We start from the raw sequence: 21,015 nt of genomic DNA on the forward strand, positions 1-21,015 counted from the left end.
AAATTATTATCTAATATCTTGCCTATAAAGACCTAGGTAAAAAGCTCAGTGATCTTCATAAAGAGACCACAGATTTCAGCATTCATCAACAAGGAAACATTTCCTTTGGTTGTTTCTGGAAATTCCTTCTAAACATCTGCGTTTTCTTCGAACTTAAGTAGCTTCCTACCTCCTTCCCCTGAGATCTCTTGCCACTCTGTGGGAGAGTAAACTTCATAGCCAGTTTCAAACAAACAAACAAACAAACAAACAAACAAACAAACAAAACCAAAACCAAACAGAACCCTGCAAGAGCAATCTATCTCCATCCCTCTCCAAATTCTAATTTCCTGCACTTCAAAAAAATATCCTAGGCTATCCTTGTGTTTCAAGGATCTTAGGATCTAAATGGAGATTCGACACTTTGAAAACCTAACCAAACCTAAGATTTTGTTTTTATTATTTACTAGTTATTAAAATATCCGCCCTCCCGATTAAGGAAGGCTGCATGGCAGGAGGGACCGCGGAGGCGTGGGGGAGAAGTGTGAAAAGAAGAAATCCCAGCTCTGCCTGGAAGACTGCGTGTGAAAGAGCCCGACTCCTCCGGCAGCTCCAGGCCGCGTTTTGCAGGCGGCCGCATCTGCCTCCCCTGTCTCTCTTACCTCCTTGATGCTCGGCACTATTTGTGGCCGGCGTGGTGGAAGGACACAGTGAGGTTCTCACCCCCGCCCCCCGCCCCCCGCTCCCATCCCCAGTGCCGTCAAAGCGAACCCGGGCCAGCGCAAGGATCTCCGAGTTGCGAGTGTGCTGAGGCTGGGACTGTCACTCATTCTCCGATCCGCGCGTGAACGCAGCTCGGCAGCGGCTGGCAGGAAACAATTCTGCAAAAATAATCATACTCAGCCTGGCAATTGTCTGCCCCTAGGTCTGTTGCTCTGCCGCCGTCCACACTCTCTGCAAGGGGGGGCACAGAATTTACCGCGGCAAGAACATCCCTCCCAGCCAGCAGATTACAATGCTGCAAACTAAGGACCTCATCTGGACTTTGTTTTTCCTGGGAACCGCAGGTACGTTTTGAAATTATGATTATTCTCAGACTGATGTACTGATTGCTCCCTTCCCCCTCCTTCTCTCCCGAGGACACTGTTATTTGGGGTGACTTTACGTGGAATACTAAGGGTGGTCATTGTCGTTGAGCTGAGGAGGGAGCGCGTCGCCCTTGCTGCCCGCGGAACCCAGCGCTCTCCGGGGCTGCGCCGGACCCGGGCTGCTTCCCAGCGCCGCGAGCTCCCGCTGCGCCTCCCGCGCGCCCGCCCTTCCCACTTTGTGTGCCGGCGGCGCGGGGAGCGGAGCCGCCCGCTCCCGGGGACGCTCCCCGGAGCGCTACGGCCGCGCGGGTGCTGGGCAGCGCTCCTTCCCGAAGCGGGCGGCGGGGCGGGGCGGGGGTGCCGCGGCTCCGCGGTGCGGCCTCGCGGGCTCGGGTTCCGCGGGGAAGGGGCTTGTCAGCCTCGGCCCCGCTAAGAGTGAACAATAAGGCCGGGGCAACCGCCCCATCGTTATTTCCCCGGGGTCTAATAAAGTGGGGCTCGCCGCCTTGGCGCCCAGCCCCCCCCCCCCCCGCCCAGACTGAATAACGGTTTGCAAAATGGGGCAAAATGGGCAGAATCTCAGGGCTGTGTGGCCGTTGTTGCACCCCCGTCAATATGACGTTAGTTTTTCATTTGCCAAATTGCTGGTTACTTGCAAAGCCTGCTCTCGGCCGGGAGCACGGAGGGATGGGAGGGCCGAGCGCCGCGTTTTGACAGGAGGAAGTGTGGAGGGGCGGAGGGGCGGAGGGCGAGGAGGGCGTGATCGCCCTCCTGGTGTGTGTGCGCGTGTGTGTGCGCGCGTGTGCCTTCACACGCACCTCGAGCCCCGTGTTGCACGGTGAGCGAGAAGAATGGCAGGTAGCCGCCCGCAACACCTCGCCCCAACCTCCTTTCTTTGGGCGAGGTTCCTGATCCTTGTAAAGTGCGAACAATAGGGAGCTGAGGGGAAGACAGTCGAGGGATGCTGCCGCGGGTGGCGCGGGCTGCGCCGCCGCCCAGAAAACCTCGGCGGCCGGGAGGTTCATTTCATTTGGTGTATTTCTATCCCGGCCTCCCTGCAAGATTCTTCAGTGCGTACCCACCCTCTCCTCCAGCTGCTCTCCCCACCCAACCCCACCCAGGGATTTGCGCTCTGGCGTGGACGGTCGGGAACGGGGAAGAAAAGGAGCAAGGGCCGCAGAGAGCAGGGTGGGGTGGGCGACATTCCGGGAGGGGGGCGTGTGCTGGGAAGCGCCCGGGGAAAGCCGGGAGGAGGGGGCTGTGTGTCGCGGCCGCCGCTGCCAGGTGCCGCCGCGGGTGCTGCCCTAGACGGCCGATTCCGGGTGGGGGAGCGCGCGGGGCGGGCCCTCCCCGGGCGGCACGGAGCAGCCCCGGCCGCCGCCTCCAGCCAACTCGGGTCCCTCTCCCATGGCGACCAATCAGAGCGAGGCTGGCTGGGCGGGAAGCCGCGAGAGGCTTTTATTGCGGCGCGGGTGGCGGCCCCGAGCTGCCAGGACCGTCGCCCGGTGTTCCAGTCTAACGGTCTCGCTCGCCCCCGCCAGGAGAAACCCCGCCCCGTGGCCCGCCCCACAGTCCAGGGGAGGGAAGATGGAGTCCAGGTGTCCCCGGGAGGTCCGGCCCGCCAGTGCTCGCCCACTCGCGCCTCTCTCGCGCAGACCCGAGGCGCCCCTCCCGCCCCCCCAGCACGCACACTCTGCCCGCGTCGTCCCGGCCCGAGCGCGTCGCCGGGGAGGGCTCCCGGGCTGGGCGCACGGACGCGCGTGCGCCGACCGGCCGGCGGCGGGCCGAGGGCGAAGCTGAGGGCGGGGCCTCGGGGGCTAAGGGGGGCTAAGGGGGGCCCCCAGCTGCGGCCAAGCCCCAGTCAGCAGATCGATTGGTCTCCCGCCACCTGGCCGGGGCCGCCCCGGGCGCTCCCTTTTCCGTCGTGCGGGCGGGGTCTCCGCGCGCGACCTGCCCTCCCGAGACCGTGCGTTTCTGGGACCTCCTCCCCTCGAGGTGGGGGCGTGGCCCCGGAGACCTGATCTTTGGGGGGCTCTGGGGGATCGCCGGCCTACCTTTCCACCGCCGTGATGGGTGTAACCTTCGGTGTTCGGATTTGAAGACAGGCTCAAGCTGGTACACGCCCAGGGAGTCCCGGATTGGGATCTGGTGGCTGCCCAGCAAGGGTGGCATTCGTACCAGTGTTCCCTGGAAGGAAAGCGGCCTCAGTCCTGGCCCTGGAACCGTGAGGATGGGGCAAGGCAGAACATGAAACACATACATGGTTGCTTAACAAAAGAAATAAGTTGAACGGTTTTCTAAAGAGAAATAATGTTCCGTTAAAGTATTAATAATACGATCGTTTAAAAAAATTGAAGACTTCAGGTCAGAGGGTCAGGGCGAAAATAAAAACAATATTATATACACACACATACATGTATTTGTGTATACATAGTAATAATTATTACTGTAATTATAATGGTAATAATAATAACAGTTATTATTATCTTGGCCTCAAGTGTTGTATCATCTCCAGGGACAATGGTAGTTCAGTCTCTGCACTCCACACAGTGCATATGAAAATTTAGATACAAGGTTTGCTAACCTTATTAACACAATATGAATCAGGTCTGCAGCCCCTCTCATTTTGGTGTCTTCTGCTCTTTAGGAATAAAGTGCAAGATTGTGGAATTACATAGCAAATTTGAGTCTATTCTAGCAGCAATTTTGGGTGTTTTGTGGAAAAATTACTTGAAAGATCTGGAATGATCTGGAATCATACGTTTCTTTGACAATTTTAGTCCTCTGCCAATTTTACTTGCCAGAGTAAAGGAATGAATAGGACTGGTTTTCTAACAAGATAGCACTGGATTAAGAACAAAGGGCACCTTTGCTACCTTACCAAAGCCAGCTAGCACGTATATAAGTATACATAATACTCCTCACGAAATGAATTATCAAGAGGTGTTTCAGCCAAGTTTGCTGTGAGTACAGCAGTGCTGAGCTGTATTTTTTTGTTGTTGATTTTCATTTTAAGATAAAAAATGTGTGTTTATGAATAAAGCTGTAACTGAATGTAATATAGTCATATTAAAGAATGTGGAAAACTTTCATTACTCTATCCCAAAACCAAAGAGTTAATTTTCTTTCAACACATATTAGCATATGTTAAAATACTGAAAATAATGCAGAATTTATTTAAAATTCAACAGTTAAACACAAAGAGACTATAATCCAGATATTATGGAAGTGTGGCCTGTCCTTTATTTAATAGTTTTTCAATTACTATTCCTGCTGTGGAGGTTCCAAAGATCTACCAATCATGCTGTTTTCATTAGCAATTTACATTTTTTTTTAAGTCAGTTTTTCAAGAAGCTTCCCACTTCTTCCCCCAGCAGCTTGAACTTGATGAAATTTTCCCAGGGTCTATTTTTTTTTAAATAATACTGGAATAGCAGGAAATAGGGCATATTCTTGTTCAATAAAGAAGGTTTATCCAAGTCTCTGTGCTAATTGATTAAGGATTTGTTGATTTAACTGGTGACTATTTTTTGAGCTCGACAGTACAAGAATTAAGGCAGTAATTGTTTGCAAAAATGCTCCCAAACTCAAAAATTATGGTATGGGTGTGCTGTTCGCACCGGCTGCGGGTGCTTACTCAAGGCAACGATAAGAGGGAGCAATTACTCACTTGGAACCCCACAATTCTGAGTTTTGCACTTCTCTTGGCATACATTCATCATTAATTGACTACCTCAGGTCAGTAATACATAATTTAATGTAAGTAATCTGTATCTATATTTTTCTGTCACAGGGAACAAGGTCTTAATTGCCTTTCAAAATAAATAGCACCATTTTCTCATTCAAAGCCTAATCTTTAGGCATGACAGATGTTTTTGTTTGCTACAGAACTCAGTTTCTTAAATTATAGACAGCATCTTGTAAACTTTACACTGCTTGAAATATGGACTTTGGAATTTCTGATCCAAACACTTAATTTTTTTAAGGTGACAAAGCCTCTATTTAAAATGAGTCTGATGAACCCCCCATATTTACGTCTTCAGTGTTAAGGGACTGTGGCTGCTCTCCAGACAGAAAGTGACTTCAGTGCTACTGGCAGACCTCCAAAGAGATTGTACGGACAGTCCTTCCTGCCTTCATGCCCAATAAGTGACTGACTACCTGTTGCTAAAGAACAGCTTGAACTTGCCCTGCCAATCTTGGGTTTGTGGTGATGGGGAGCAGAACCAATGGGCAGGGAGGGGAGAGGAAGGGACCGCACCTGCCGCCGTCAGTCTTCCGGGAACAGACAGCCTGAGAGGAGACAAAGGCTTTGGGAAAGGGCCCTCCTGTACTATTGAAGTATTGAGTTTTGGAGCAGACAAATGTTTTATGGTGCCAACATAAATATTTCAATGTAGCTCCCATAACTGATAATTCCTCAGTTTAGTGATCTAACAAATATATAGGCTAAGAAACATCTGGAACTTTAAAAGAAATGGCAGCAAATTACAAATAGTGTTTTACTAGTCTTAAAAATGGATTGCAAATTAGACTAAACTGGAACCACGAATCAACTGGCTATGTAGTCATAGTGACTACTTGACTTTTGAAATAAAAAAGACTAAGTAGTTAAGATTCCTTCAGTTAAAAAAGAAGAAATGAGTAAAATTCAGAAGAGCATTTTATACGTGTCTTAAAATCGTAGGTCTCTGAGCAATACTGTAAGAGATAGCCTCTTAGCAAGAAGGAGATGCCCAGGGATCCCTCTGAATCCTAAGGATTAGGTGTCTACGAGGCCCAGAGTTTCTTTTAGGAAACAACCCTGGCAAGCCTGTTATCAATAGTATAGGTAGATGTGCTCACTACTGTAGGGCAGTAAAATCCAGAAGTCCATCTGAAGGTCACAGTCACGTCACCTTTAGCCCTTTCCATTATTAATATTAACTCTTGGTGCCAAACCTTAAAACCATTTGCTGATGTAAAGGGATGTAAATTATTTGGTGTTGCCAGTGGTGCCATTATTTCCTTTCATTTCATGGTGTTGAAATGCTGTCTCTCAGCTGAAGATGCTCATTAGGAGCATTGCCTTTTGATGTCGGTCTGGGTGCCAAATGGCAGCCTTTCAGGCAGTTTCAGTACATTACAGTAAAGATGCTTTTAGGCCGCGTCTACGCGCAGGCATGGAGTTAACTGTTTTCAGTTAGGATGACACACTTCTCCCTTCCTGCAGTGTTAATTTAGCTTCCAAGCCGTGAGGAGGCTCAGAGGACTCCACCGAAGGATAAGCCATTTGCTCTATCTTGGGTATGTGTTTTTGAAAAAAAAGGTTTTAATAAAACTGTTGTGCATTCCTTTTCTCCCAGATAGATGTAAATATGTTTTCCTTTTGATTCAAAGACTACATCACTGATGGGACTTGAAAGGCTTGCATGTAACCTGTACTCTACTCTCTGTTCTCACCCAGGACTCTCTGATTTGTAGTTGCAAACACTGGCAACATCTGGCCCTGTTTTCTGTCTGTGTCAGTCCTGAGATCACATGCAAGAAGCCTTTGGTATCTGATTACCTCATCATTTAGGAATATCCATAGTCATGTCACAGTGTTTGAGATTGTGTTACATTTGGTATTCTCTTAAACAGTTGATCAAATAAAGTGCCAGCTTTTTATCATCAGCTCTGGGGGGAATTACACAGGACTGAGATGACATACTTTCTGCTGTCAAGGAAGCTGGACGGTAGGACTGGGTAGAGATTAAGAGTGGCCCGCAGCCCCAGGTTGAAAGCCCAGCCACACGTATCCCTTATTCACTGTCCAGTCTTGCTCGAGTCATTTAACTTCCCTAAGCTTCAACTTCCCCTTCTGCAAAATGGAAAAATTAGTAATGCCTCCATGTTAGAGTTGTGAATGTTTTAGAGATCACAGGACTTTAGTGTGTGCAAGCTCTGTTTATTAATGAGAAAGAGAGAGGTATCTGGTTCTAGAAAAAAATAGTATTCGGACATAGTGCTTTCTTCAGAAGGACATATAAAAGGATATTATGAGAACATGACTTCTGCAATGATTAGAACTGGATTTTTTAAAAAAATCTTGTTAAATACGCCTGCACTGTCATCTTGGTTGTGAATATGCTAGAGAGAAAAGTGATCTCATTATAAGGTTGAAAGCCATTAGTACAAGAGTTGATCTGGGCTTCATGGGGCCTGAAGGATGTACAATTTGGAGGGCCCTCTTTAAGGAAAATACAAAATTCTTGCTTCTGCAAAATGTAGAAGATAAACGCCCATGAGAACACATGGGCAGGTCCCCATCCCACAGAGCCTTGGAAGGTGCCCATGCAATGTGGGAGCCCTGTAGACATCTGACCCAGTGTTAGCAACCATGTCTTGGTCTGCTTGGGTCCACCTGCTTGAGAATAGAGGCTAATCATTCAGGTTTGTTAAGCATGTATCTCATAAAGGTTGTTTTGTGCTTTGAAGGTCAGAACCATACATCAAAATCAAAATCATTTTTGGAAAAAAGAAGCTATTTGACCTTTATTTTATAGAAAATCTTAAGTGAGGCCTGAGGTGATTTAATATTTCTCACTGCTTATATTTTTGTAGATTACTATCTGGAATAAAATAAAGTAATTGCTATTATTATTCAGATGAGTCAGACGTAAGTGCCCTACTGGCAGGGCAGGAAGTCGTTTTGCCAGCTAGGAGGCATATGCTGTATTGGAGAAGAGACTCAGGTTTTGTGTCAGCTCTTTAAGAGGAGAGAAACTGCATCGATAATCCCCATAATTGTGTCTTGATCATCATTATCCAATCCATTGATATGCCTTATGTCAGTTAATCTTCATATCATTTGTTCACTAAACATTTATCGAGTGCTGCGTTCTGAGAATCCAGTGGTAAACATGTATCGTCTCTGTCTTCGTGGAGCTTCCAGTCTAGGTGTGGAGGAATACAGACATTAAACAAGTAACACACACATATATTTATAACCCCATGTCCTGATAAAAGCTCAGGAATGGAGCAGGCTACCATGAAAGATTATTGGGGGGGAACCACCTTTGCATGGTTGGGGTGGGGTGAGGAGGTGACATTTAAAGAACTCTGTGAAATAGGAAGGACAGATGGCATTCTCATGTAAAGCATGGTTGATTGCTTAATTCAACAAGCAGGGAATCACAACAAACATTCTTGAATTACTTAATTCAGCAAAATTTCCTGAAATCTCGAGGTCAGGTTGCTTCAGGAATTGTTCTCGGTTTTAGATTATAAAGTCAAGTAAGCTATGCTTCTGCCTATAGAGTTTATGTGGGAGACAGACCTACTCTAACATAAATAGAGACGTGGATCAGATGCCATTGGAGCACAAGGAAGGAAGCAATTAACTCTGCTTGGGACTCCCTTGAGTTGGGTGTGGGGCATGAGTTTGCCTTCAGTCCATCGAGCAGGAAGAAGAGGTGATTCAGGTGTTTGAGAGATGAATACACACAGCGATGCTGAGGGAATGGTGTGTGGGGACTTGGGGAGAAGTAGCCAGAGACTGGGAGTGGGAAAGCTCTGTAAGGCCACATTGTGTTAGGTCTTGATATAGATGGGGCTGAGAAGGGCTAAGTGACTTACACGGGTGAGGCTGGGACCATAACCTGCATTGGTTGGCTGCATGTCATCATGTTCCTAACTGAGGATAATTTGAATACACATAGCATCAGAATGTGAATTTGCTTGTCGTCTGTCAGAAGTGAGGGAGGAGTGATACTGTGGAGGGGCGAACCAAGAGCTTTGGGGTCTGACAGGTCTAGGTTGAGTCCACTCACTGTAGGTGACGTTCTGCACATCGTCGCACTTCAGGGCCTGCGGTTAAGTGTCTGATTCTTGATTTCTGCTCAGGTCATGATCTCAGGGTTGTGAGATCAAGCCCCCTCATCGGGCTTTGTGCTGGGCAGGGAACCAACTTAAGATTCTCTCTCTCCCTCTCCCTCTGCCCTCTCTCGCACACACTCTCTTTCTCTAAAAATGAATAAATAAATAAAGGCTACACTTTATTTTTTTTTAAAAGTTCATCTTGAATGGAGGTTTTCTTTGAAATGTTTACAAAATACGTGTACTGGGAATATGATATGCAAAGTTCTGTGCTGGAGGCTGAGGGGGAAAACAAAATAAATAGAAGAATACTATACCAGTCCTGCAGAGGCTTTCAGATGGGTGGGAGGAAACAGTTCAGACAGGAAATCATGAGAGGTACTGTATGATTCAGTGCCTAAAAGAAGGCAGATATTAATTTTAAGAATTATTAAGTAAGACAAAAAAATCATCTCAGCTGGTTTTAATATGTAAAGAAGGTGTGGACTAGCTAGTGATGGATGTGGACCCCCACGGGCGTAAGGACAAATAGGGAGAGGGAGGACCCATTTCTCTGTAGGACAGGAGGAGTCTAGCCAGAGAATTGGTCGTGAAGAGCAGTGAAAGCAGACTGGATATTGGGTCAGGTCTTACTAAAATCTTAAGTGCTAGAAAAGGAGAGGGATGTTGGAGAAATTTTTTCTAAAATATTCCAGAGTATATTCAGTGATAACGCTTGAACAAGTGCTGTTCCAGGCTGTGTGTTTGATGCTAGCTATGAATTAGCAGGGAGAGAAGCAGGAGCAGACTGCTGGGCATCACTGCAGTACTTGGAGGGAGTGTTTGTTTCTGTAGCAGCCACTCTAGTGGCTGGACAAAAGAGTGGGTTAGGAAAAGGATTTTTGCTACACAAAAATCAAATTTTAGAACATTTTATAAAAATCAAATTTTTATGGTTCCAGAGGGGTTTGTTAAAGGAATCCAACGGTGATATAGTTTGTAAAACAGATAATCTTGGAAAGATACACTTGTAGTGGTTTTGGATAAGGATAAAAAAGGCACACGGCTGAGATGTTAGAGATGACAAAGCAACCAACTGGGGTAGATGATAGGTCCAAAATGGGAAGTGACTGGGAGAGAGAAAAATTTTTAAGTCGCAGACCCGAGGGAATGAAATCATGGAATTGTCAGTGTGATGGGAAGACTGAGGAAAGGGGTTACCTTGAATGAAAGATGGACCTCAGTTAAAAATATGTGAGGTCTTAGAAAAAAATTGAGCATCTTGGTATCTTACCTTCTAGGTCAGTATTTTTTAACTGTTGGTGGTGATATCTATTTAATAAACTTCCACCAGCACTAAGAAAAGAAGAAAAAGAAGGAAAGGAAGGAAGGAGGGAGGGGGAAAGTGGAGGAAAGAGGAAATGGAATAGAATGGAAAAGAGTATCTATATCTTATATAGCAAGGGTTAAGTGTTATTTTGTGGAACTTTTGTTGACCCAGTTGTGATGGGAAACATTTAATTATGGCTCAAATTAAAATAATATAAATATTATGGGACTAGACAGAGGCTAAATCAATCTGTGGTGCAGAGAAGTTGTAGGCCAGAGATCTAATGGTTTTGGGGCAGAGGGAGAAGCAGTGACAGCAGAAATACTTACTGAGCATCTATGCAGTCTATTAGCTGCAGGTGTAAAGCAAAGCTCTCAAACTCAACAGTACAATACCTTGACCTTGGAAAGCCTACTCTCTAGTGGAGAATGGAAAGACAACTGGGAATACCAGGTAGCATCTAAAGCCAGATATGCAGCTAAGATTTCAGAGGCAGAGTGAAGATTACCTGGGCAGCAGGGGTGGTTGGAGAACTCTCCCCAGCGTGGTGAGAGCTGGAGGCTTTGTAGTAAGGATTTTGCTTTGCATAGGGGAAGCATGGATGGGGTAGTTTACCTGTTCCATGTTTGGGAGGAAGCCGCGGGAAGCCCATCCAGGGGGACCAGGAAGACTGAGGGTTCATAGTAGTCTATATTTTTATCCCTTTTCAGTGGAAAGAAAATACCGTGGGTTACAATCAGTGCATTATAGAATCTTCATCACACCGAAGTATTTATGTTGTAGTATTTACGTAGCGTTTAGAATGGCATCTTGTCTATAATTCGGAAGGCAGTATTGAACAAAAGGGGGGAGCCAGAGCCTAGTGCTGTGCATGTCTCAGTTAGAGAAGAATGATGTTAAGTGGACAAAAGTTGGAAACAAATGGTATATATAATACCGATTCTGTTTTTTAAAAATTCCTTTCACTTCCTAAGGCTGGAAGAATACATTTTTTATACCATTTGAGTTTTCTCTAATGAGCGTATATTGCTTTATATTTGGATTACAAAACAAATACTGTATTAAAAAGAGGGCAGTAGTGCGTAATGTGGTGATGCGTGTCAGGAAGATGAGGCACAAGTAGAAACTTTGGATTTGTTTCATAGGAGAGTGGGGGATCTTAGAGAATTTTAGTTGGATAGTGAAATTCACATTCTCAGAGTCAAAGACTGAGGAGGAGCTGATATCCAGGATACTGGACCACAAAGAAGGGAAGAATGGGGTATTGGGATGGGGGAAGGCGTCACACTGGGGGCCATCTGGGCACTTGTATCTGCACAAAAGAAAAGACCCCGGCGATGAACAAACCTTGCAAAGGACAATGGGATGGGTTCATCTGAGAGGAAGTGAATAATGTTAAGAGGGTTTCCTCCCCAGGGATTTCATTTATCATGGCAGGCGATAAATTTTAGACAATTTTGTTTTCTTTGCATCATTGCCCATGATATTCATACTTTTATTCTACACCTTTAAAAAAGGTTTGTTGATAGCAAAATCTTTTGAAGTTTGTTCAGTGTGTCACAGATTGGATACATTGTTTTTATTAGATCGGCAAAAGAGTGGACATGGGCGTGACTGACTACTGATGTTCTTTTATCATAGTGCTTCTGCGAGTGTCCCTCTGTCTGTGTGAGGTGCTGCCAATCGCTAGTTAAGCTGCAGTTGCTGTACGAGAACCGGAGTCAGGGTACAGCTTGGTGTTTGCTGTCAGGAGCATGAGAAGATGTGAATCCAGTGCAAGCTCTTTGATCTGAGTTATAATACAAATTATCTTCCTTTCTTAATTTAGTATCTCCTTTTGCTGTGGTAGAGCAATGCATTCTGTAGGGGGTGCCTCGGGGGCCTTTGACATAAAATTGGCATTTTGTAGGGTGGCTCTCCTACTTTCCATGACCTTGAGCCAGTTACTTTATCTCTCCGACGCTCAGTTTATTTCCCTGTGAAACAGGAATAATAATACACCCCTAATAGGGTTATTGTGAGGATGAAATGAGGTAATTTATGCAACCGTCTGGCACATAGTAAGCTTAGTCATTTTTTTTCCCATTTTCCCTTTTTCTGCTAAAGTTCACAGTAAAGGGGTGTACAATTAGTGTTGGATTTAAGTATTGATTATAATTAGAATCACATTTTTTTCCCATTTAGTTTTCATTCTCTCAGAGTTCAGGATCACCATGAATTGTAGTTGAGTTAGAAACACCATGGCTGATGGCTTAGCTGTTTCAACTCCAAAGTCTAGTAGGTCTTGGTTTTGAAAAAAGTAGAATTTTTAAAAATAAATTGGTTTATATAGATTTTCCTTTCTGTTTGCATAGGGTTAATATTAAACCTGTCAATTCACCAAAATGGTAGAGCCATAAAATTTAGTGTACTTAAATAATGGTTGCTGCTAAAGATCATATTGTTGACACTTCATTAATCTGGAAATCATTTGTCTGGCAACCTTAAATCTTTGGAACATGAAGCATGAAGAATAGGGGAAAAAATGAAGAGGTAAGGGAAAGATGCCTCTGATTAGTCAAAATAGATAACCCAAAGTCCATGCATTTAATTGTATGCACTTGACTGATAGGGAAGCCCTTTAGCCTTTTTTTTTTCCCCCCCAGAAAGAGTACATATATTCTTAATTAATTTCCTGGCTTCTACCACATTTAGAAGGGCTCTTAGGCAGATTGGAATCAAGGAAATATGACTACTAGGTACAGGTACACTGATAGTAAGATGTAATAACTCGAATGGACAGAAAAATTATGAAAAGCAGATTCAAGAACACAAAAAAAACACATCAGTCTTAACCATTTAATATTCAATTGAAAAGAAAGCTCTATATATCACAAAATGCCAAGGGATTGTGTATAACACAGTGCAGCATAAATAATGGGTGTTCATAATTAAACCTCATTTGGAAGAGCCAACCATGGCCCATTCAAGCAACAGGTGACACTTACATGGATTAGTTTATGGAGCATGTGTCTTTCGTGTTCAGCTCTGTGCTAGGTACTGAAGGAGGTATGATTTCAAGAAGTTTCCGTATAGTTGAAAACATGAAACAAACATAAATGTAGATACCATTGTCTTCACCAATGGTAAATTGGAATGAAAGAGGTAATATAAATAGTGTTACTCACATGGAAAATTCAATCATGAGACATTCTAATCCCCAAGGATTTAGGACAAAGGAGATTTCATGTTTTATTCTTATAGAGTGACCTTGTTAAATATAGCTTCTCAGCTTGGTTTGAATTCTATAGCTATTTAATTACCATTAAGAGAAGTTGTGTCAGCCAGTTTCTCTCTTCTCTACTTATAGTAGGTATATATTGAGATTAAAGATCCTAACTATTCAAGCAGTTGGAATTCATTAGTTGTCATTCCTCCCTTTCTTAAATTTAATTTTTTTCTTAAAATTTAAATTTACATTTTAAATTTTAAATGTCATGTCCACATTGTTTAAAAAGTTAAATCATTTTATAAAACTTGAAACACAAAACATTAGTCCCCTGCCCCAACTCTTACTACCCCTTCTTACCCCTCCCTCTCCATCCCATCTCTGATTTTGACTCCTCTGACGCAACCACTTTCTACTCATTTAGTTGTTTCTATATTTTTTTAATCTCCATATTTATACTTTCTTACTTTTTCAGTTTTAGGTATTATTTATTGATGTTTTCCTCTTACACACTCCCCACCCCTTTATTTCCTTTACCCTGACCTCCCAATATAATAATTTTTCTGTTTTTGATTTAAACCATATTTAATGTTTACATTACTATGACCATGTAAATATCATTCACAGCTGAACCTTGAGCAATTATATGATTTTATTTTCTTTCTTACATCTTTCTGTCTTTCCTGAAGTTTATGATGACATCAGTTTTCCTTTGCATGGTTTTCTATATACTTATCACTAATTCATTGTCCAGTTCTCAGACTGATGTGTAAATTCCCTCTCACATTGTTCAAACATGGCTATTTTCTTTCATCTCCAGGGAACATATATCCTAGACCTTACTCTCATCCTTCAGTCTTGACTGTTGATTTTCTAGGCTTGCAGCAGTTAATTTATATTTGCCCGGTATACAATTCTCTAGATTGGAAATTGTTGTCTCCAAGAATTTTGAAGGTGTTGCTCCACATTTTCTAGTTTTCTAGCTTTCACTGTTGCATTTGTGAATTCTAGTGCCTTCTGATTTCTGATATTTTGTATGAAAGTTGTTTATTTCTCCTCTAGAAGATCTTAGGATCTTCCCTTTGTCTACAGTATTCTGAAATTTCACAATGCTAAGCCTTGTTGTAGGTCTGTTTTTATTTATGGGGGTAGATTCTCAGTGGGCCCTTTTGGTGTGGAAATTCATGTTTTTCTGTGCTACGAAATGTTCCTACATTATTTATCTGATATTTCAGACCTCTGTTTTCTCTTTTTTCTGGAGCTCTTATTCAGAAGTTAGATTGCTCTATTTTTTTTTTTTTTTTTTTTTTGTTCTTTTTTCTGGTCTTCTCTCTGCTATCATTCATTTCTTTGTTCCTCCAGCCCTCCACCCTTTACTTTCTGGGAGGTTTTGTCAGCTTCTTGCCCATTTTATATTGAATTTTCTATTTTGCTAATATTTTTAATATCTAAGAGTTCTGTTTTATTGTCTGAGCATCTTTTATATCTCTTGAGTATCTTAGAAAACTTTTCTTGCTTGCTCTATTCTCTCTTTATCCTCTGAATTCGCCTTTATTGTCTGTTTTATATCTCCTCTGTGTTTCATATTGTTTGATTTCATTTCTTAAATTATAATGATCCTTAGCTGTCTATTAGTAATTGGGAGTGAGACACTGAAAAGCTGTGGGGAATCTCTGGGTGGGTGGGCTTCACTGAGGCTGATCCATTGGGTGGGGGATGTCCACATCCACTCAGTACCTACATTTTCTCTTGAGCTGGTCAGTTTAAGACAGTTTAGTATTTTGCAGCCTGTGGGGTGTAAGTCTAACTATTGTCTTACTCTGAGCTGAATGGTTTGGGAGTATTTTATCTACTAGTTGAGATTTCACTGGATCTCTTTTCAGTGAGGCATTTCTGCCCTCAACAATGTCTGGCATCCCCAAGAGCAGATTCCCTGGGATTTAACCTCTCCAGCTAATAAAAATTCAATCTCTTGCTGGAGTGAAGAAGAATTCAGGATGGGAGAAGAGATACATGGCCCCCACCCTCCTGTGGCTTACAGTTGGGTGCATGTGTGTTCAGTGGGAGTTAGTGGTATGAGAGGGAGCGGTGGCATGAGAAGGGTTGTTAGCTTTCATTTTAAAGGAGACTGTGAGAACCCTCTGATGGCCTGTCTCTCTCTGGGTTCATAATTGCTCTAAGCCAGAACACACACTTGAAATCTTTCATCTCACATGTTTTAGTATGGAGATTTAAAGAAGCTTGCAGAATTCCTAAAGGAAAAGGCAAACATGCTAGGGGTGCATCAGAAGCAAAGACCTAAGAATGTGCATCTTAACTTCAAGGGAATTGACAACTCAGGGAGTTAGGGCCAGTTGTGAAGAACCTATTCTGTGTTGAAGAATCTTTTCACCACTAAGAAGTCCTCAAAAGATTCCAGGGTGGGTGGCCTGAGATTCCACATTTCTTGGATATAAAGACAGGGCTTGGCAGGGATGCTGTGAACCAGAATAAGAGCAGTTTCATGAACACATTTGCAAATGGCTGTGTCCCAACCTTGTTGGGTAGCAGGAACATTTATTAGAAACATTCACTTAATCCAGTATTTATGGAATAACTCCAGTGTTCCATGTAGTTGGGCTGCAAGTTGGAGATACAAGATGAATGCTTTCGGTAGCTTTGTAAAAAAAAATTGTAGATCACTTTCTAAATTGTTTTTGATTACATTTATAATAGTTACTCCTTTGGAATGACACCAAAAACAACCTTGAAATATCAGAAAAAGATAACTGAGAGTTATTTATTCCTTTCTCTGATTTTCCCCTTTTGTGTATGTAAGTTAAAGTTATGCGTGACATGTTTAAAATTCAAAATTTTCATTAAAGAAAGCCATCTGTCATAATGAAGCAAAAAAGAGACATCGTGTGGTATTCTTTGAAGATAAGAGATTGAAAATGAGTCTGTTAACTGCCCTAGATTACAATTTGAGGTCATTTTGAGCTAAATTGGCTTTGGAATCAGAATTTAAATTATTGGTCAGACTCAATTAAGATAACTGGTCATGCAGGCAGCTCATTCCCCTTCCTCCCCTCTCATAAAAAGAATATTTCTATTGTTTATAAATACTTCTTCACAGCTAAGTTAGATACAGGGATTTTTTTTTAGAAGATAAACATTTTGCACATTAATTGATTTGGGTATCTAAGTGTAATTTTGTGTCTAAATAAGAAACCCAAATAATCATTTATTATTTGGTTTTCTAGAGATATTCACAACAGACCCTTTTGAAGTCCCTGGGAGGTAAATCAATACATTATTCTGTGTTCTATTTCTGCTGCCCTGTGCAATATGAAGAGAATAGCTATCACAAAGACAGTTAAATTACTTTATTTAAATACAATAACAATAAATGTATAGTGGGGGACATTTCAGAAAACATAAATTATAAATATGGGCAATCATTTCAACAATTTATGCATTTCTAAATACTAAAGTTTTTGTTTGTGATAAGTGAGTTTAAAATTACATTCTTTTAGCGAACTCAGCGTGAGAGATTTAAAATGACGAGTTCCATTGTTAATTTAGTCTTCACTTTCATCTGTTTTACTTATTTAGGGACTAGAACAAATATATCAGTTCTTTTTCTCTTTTGTTACGAATTTCTTCCTTTAGAATTTAAAAGCTGTTACAAAAGAAAACAATGTAAGCCTACAGTGAATGTGGCGGCATTACATTTGGGGCTGGTTATGTATCTCATGCTGTCTGTAGAACCCAGGTGTGTAAGTGACTTGCACTGGTTGGACACTAGAACTTCACAGGGAAACAAAATATCTTGAATAATTTACCGATGTCCCTGAAATGATGGCAGTAATTTTCCTGGGGGGCAGAAACTGATAGTACGCAGATGTTATGATCAGCTCCTCATTGGCAGACAGTCCCATGTCCTGGGACCAGGGGCAGCTGGCAAGAAGATGGGTTTGGTGTAAGCCATAATCACTGTTGACTTATATCTGTTCTCAAAATATTTTCACTGAAATTAAATTTGAAGTTGTCTCATCCGTATGCGACATCTTATCTTAAAGATGTTTTATCGCTATAGAGGATTTCTTTAAGAAGAACATAAAAATCAAATTTACATTTTAATATTTAATACGTGGATTAAAAAATTCATATCTAGAGCAAAATGTTTGAGTTGGTGATTTTTTGTTTGTTTGTTTAGAACATTAGATGGAAATGTTGGGCAGTTGTATGATTAGAACCTCTTCATGGGACTTTGTGGGTGGAGATGGGCAAAAACAAGAATAACGTGACAAGCGAGGTGTTTATTAATGTCCTATCTAGTAGCTTTACATTTTCTTGGAAATTTTGGTAAAAAAAATCACCAAGGAAACGTGTGATTGGAAATGCTTCTTAAATTCTTTTATTGAGATTCAGTGTCACACGGACATCATTTGTAGTGCAAAGATTCCATTTTCTTTGTAGCATTACTTTACTAAACAGATTTCCTTCAATTTTCTATCAAAACACAACCTTATGTTGAATTTAACAATAATTTGGAAAAGTCACAAGGTTTATAAAGGTGCATGTAAGCTGGAGGGAGTACCATAACAATGTAATTTCTTAGTCTTATTTTGGAATTTATAGTAAATTTTAAGAGTTACAAGCTTTCTAAAGGCACATGCCAGACAGATCATTCAGTATTAAAAATGAAGTGTAGTTTCTTAAAAAGAAAGTAGAGCTTGAACCTTGCTTCATACAAGTTGAGTTTCCTAGATTTGGGAAAAAATTAACATACTAGAATCGATAGTTGACCATAGCTTTAAATATGATACAAAGGGTTTAAAAATCTAACTTGTCATTGTTTACAAAATATTGGCAATCTGGAGCTAAAGCGCTTGGTGTTATTGTGTAATCTTCTGTTTAAAAATAAACAGTGGAAATAATTGTAGAAACCTCTGGGTTTAGAAAAGCTTGTTGGTGGTTCTTCACATCCTACTAAAAAAGCAGGCTGTCTTTGCATATTAATCACTCTGTGAAAGGAAGCTTGCCTTATTTGCATTGTGCATGCACTAAGAAGTCCAATAGTGCGCCTGAGAAAAAATGGGGGGATTGTAATTGTTGTTCTCAAAAGGGTTTTTATTCCATTCAAGTGGAAAAGCTGAATGCTGGAGAATTAGTGCAGTGTTTTGTGGAAGAAGAGTCCCTTTTGGCTACTGCATTTCGTGTGGTGCAATCCCAGTGAATCAGGATCCTGATTGCTGGGGTGAAGAAGTGGTTCCTCTGCCCAGGACGCAGACCCTGTTCCTGTAGAGATCTATAATCTTGTAAGCACCTCTGCTTGTTTTGCATCCAAAAGAGTTAAATTGCAATTCTGGCGACACATGCAGTGTTGGAAATCTCAGGATAATTAAATAGGAACCAAAAAAATCTGAATTTTAGTAGTTTGTGTCTTAGGGTTAGGGTGGGGATACATGATACACAACTAAGTAAATGATGTAGTAGCATTTTTTTTTTTTTTGAGAAAGTATGTGATTTAGTTAACACCTTGCAGGTAGAATTTGCCCCCCAAATTGGTTTTAGATGATATACTTGAAATTACCTTAATATCATGGTACCTTTTTTTTGCTTCATTGTATTTTAAGACTCATTGGTTGAATATGAACCTTGAGGATAAACAGCAGAAATGTTCTTAATGTTATTGAGGCTTTCTTTTCATAAGATCTCACAGGATGAGAGAGCTCCTTTCAACACATTTCTCTTCTGACATGGTGGAACACATGTTCGCCAAGCCTTTTTCTGATCCTGTAATTCGAGGCACTTCTCTAGCTGGCACCAGCCCTGGGAACCAGTATAGTCTCCAGACCTCAACATGTACATTAGTTAGTTTGGAGGTGTGTTACTTTGTACTGATCTATATCCTTTCCATGTTTCTAGCATGTTTCAGGCATTTCTGCACAGTATATGGCATTCGAAGTTAGACCTTGAATTTTACAAGGGACAGAATGTTTCATTATCTGTGTACACGTGTTTTGACAAAATGACTATGTGTCATCATGGAGACAACGCCTATTGTTCTAAATGATTTTGTGAGATATTAGAAGGTAGTTAATTGATTTAAAATGTTGTCCACAGATTTTACTAAAAACCGCTTGGCTGATGTATATTTGACTATCGATGTAACTTTTTGTTGTCCTCTTTCATATTGTATGGATTTGGTTGTTTGATGGTTGAACACAGATCCTCTGGTTGACACATTTATATTTTATTTGAATTGCTTTCTGAAATATTCATGTATAGAAAATTGTGTTTAATTTGGGCTAATGCAGAGTATTCCATAGACTTTAAGTGTGTATTTGGGTTGCTGTTCTAAAGAATAGAAGTAGCCAAGATGTAGTTTGAAAAAGTAGGACCACAGAAGTTAGACTGATAGAAGAAAAACACATATACACGCCATGGTTTCTACCACTCAAAAAAGACCCTAAATAGATTTCATAGTAAATTTGCTTTGAAAATAAATATATTAATGATATGCTTCTCCGTAATTTTTGTTGTAGACATAATTTTTAGGGTTTATAGTTAATAATTTAAATTTGAACCCTTTAATAAAATATGAAATGCATTACACATTTATAGGATTGCATACACTTCATAAGTATGAAAAATTATTTACCAACAAAAACAGCTGGTATCAAGAACTGCATGATCATCTCAATAAAGGCAGAAAAGCATTTGATAAAATGCAATACTCATTCATGATAAAAACACTCAATAAACTAGTAATAGGGAGGACTTCCTCAATCTGGCAAAGGGTATCTGTGAAAAACCCAGAGGTAGGAGTTAGACTTCACAAGTTGGCCAAAAAGCACAGGAAAAGATGCTGGACATTATTACCTCTCAGGGAAATGTAAATCAAAACCACAATGAGATACCACTTCACATTCGCTACTGTGACTATCATCAAAAGGACAGGTGGTAACAAGTGTTACCAATGATGTGGGAAAATTGGAACCCTCATTTGCCGCTGGTAGGAATGGAAAATGGTTCAGCTCCTTTGGAAAACAGGCTGGCAGATCTTAAACAGAGTTACAGTACACACCAGCAATTTTCATTCCTTCAAGTGTGAAAACACACATCTGTATAAGAACTTGCACATGAATGTTCACAGCAGCATTAAGAATAGTCAGAATAACAGAACCAACCCAAATGTCCGTTAACTGATGAATGGATAAACAAAATGTGGTATATCCATACAATGCAATATTATTGAGAAATAAAAAGGATGGACTACCAATATGTGCCACAACATGGACGAACCTTGAAAACACTGGAAGTGAGAAAAGCCAGTTACAAAAGATCACATATTGCGGAACTCCATCTGCATAAAAATGTGCAGAATAGGAAAATCCATAGAGACAGAAAACAGATTGGTATCTACCTAGGGTCAGGGGATTGGAGGGAGATGGGAAATGACTGCTAATAGGTAAGGGGTTTCTTTTTGGGGTGATGAAATGTATAAAAATAGATTGCGGTGATGGTTGCATAACTGAACATCTACTAGAAGTCATTGGATTGTATACTTAAAATGCATTATTTTTATGGTATGTGAACTGTAT

The 21,015-nt window shown here is 41.6% G+C and overlaps 1 protein-coding gene across 9 annotated transcripts in view; it reads left to right on the forward strand.

Moving 5' to 3' along the window:
- The first annotated feature begins 657 nt into the window (after positions 1 to 657).
- Positions 658 to 21,015, forward strand: part of NCAM1 (neural cell adhesion molecule 1) — a 299,415-nt gene continuing 279,057 nt past the window's right edge. For 2 of the 9 annotated variants that reach the window (XM_035008956.1, XM_035008958.1), the window contains exon 1: positions 660 to 1,046. In XM_035008956.1, coding sequence (XP_034864847.1) covers positions 995 to 1,046 — 52 coding nt within the window. In that variant the 5' untranslated portion in view covers positions 660 to 994. Of the gene's footprint in view, positions 1,047 to 21,015 lie in introns of all 9 variants that reach the window. The other 7 variants (XM_035008955.1, XM_035008959.1, XM_035008954.1 and 4 more) reach the window with 6 other exon arrangements.

This window comes from Mirounga leonina, unplaced genomic scaffold (genome assembly GCF_011800145.1).
Source record: "Mirounga leonina isolate KUSES-001 unplaced genomic scaffold, KU_Mleo_1.0 Mir_153, whole genome shotgun sequence".
Lineage (NCBI taxonomy): Eukaryota > Metazoa > Chordata > Mammalia > Carnivora > Phocidae > Mirounga > Mirounga leonina.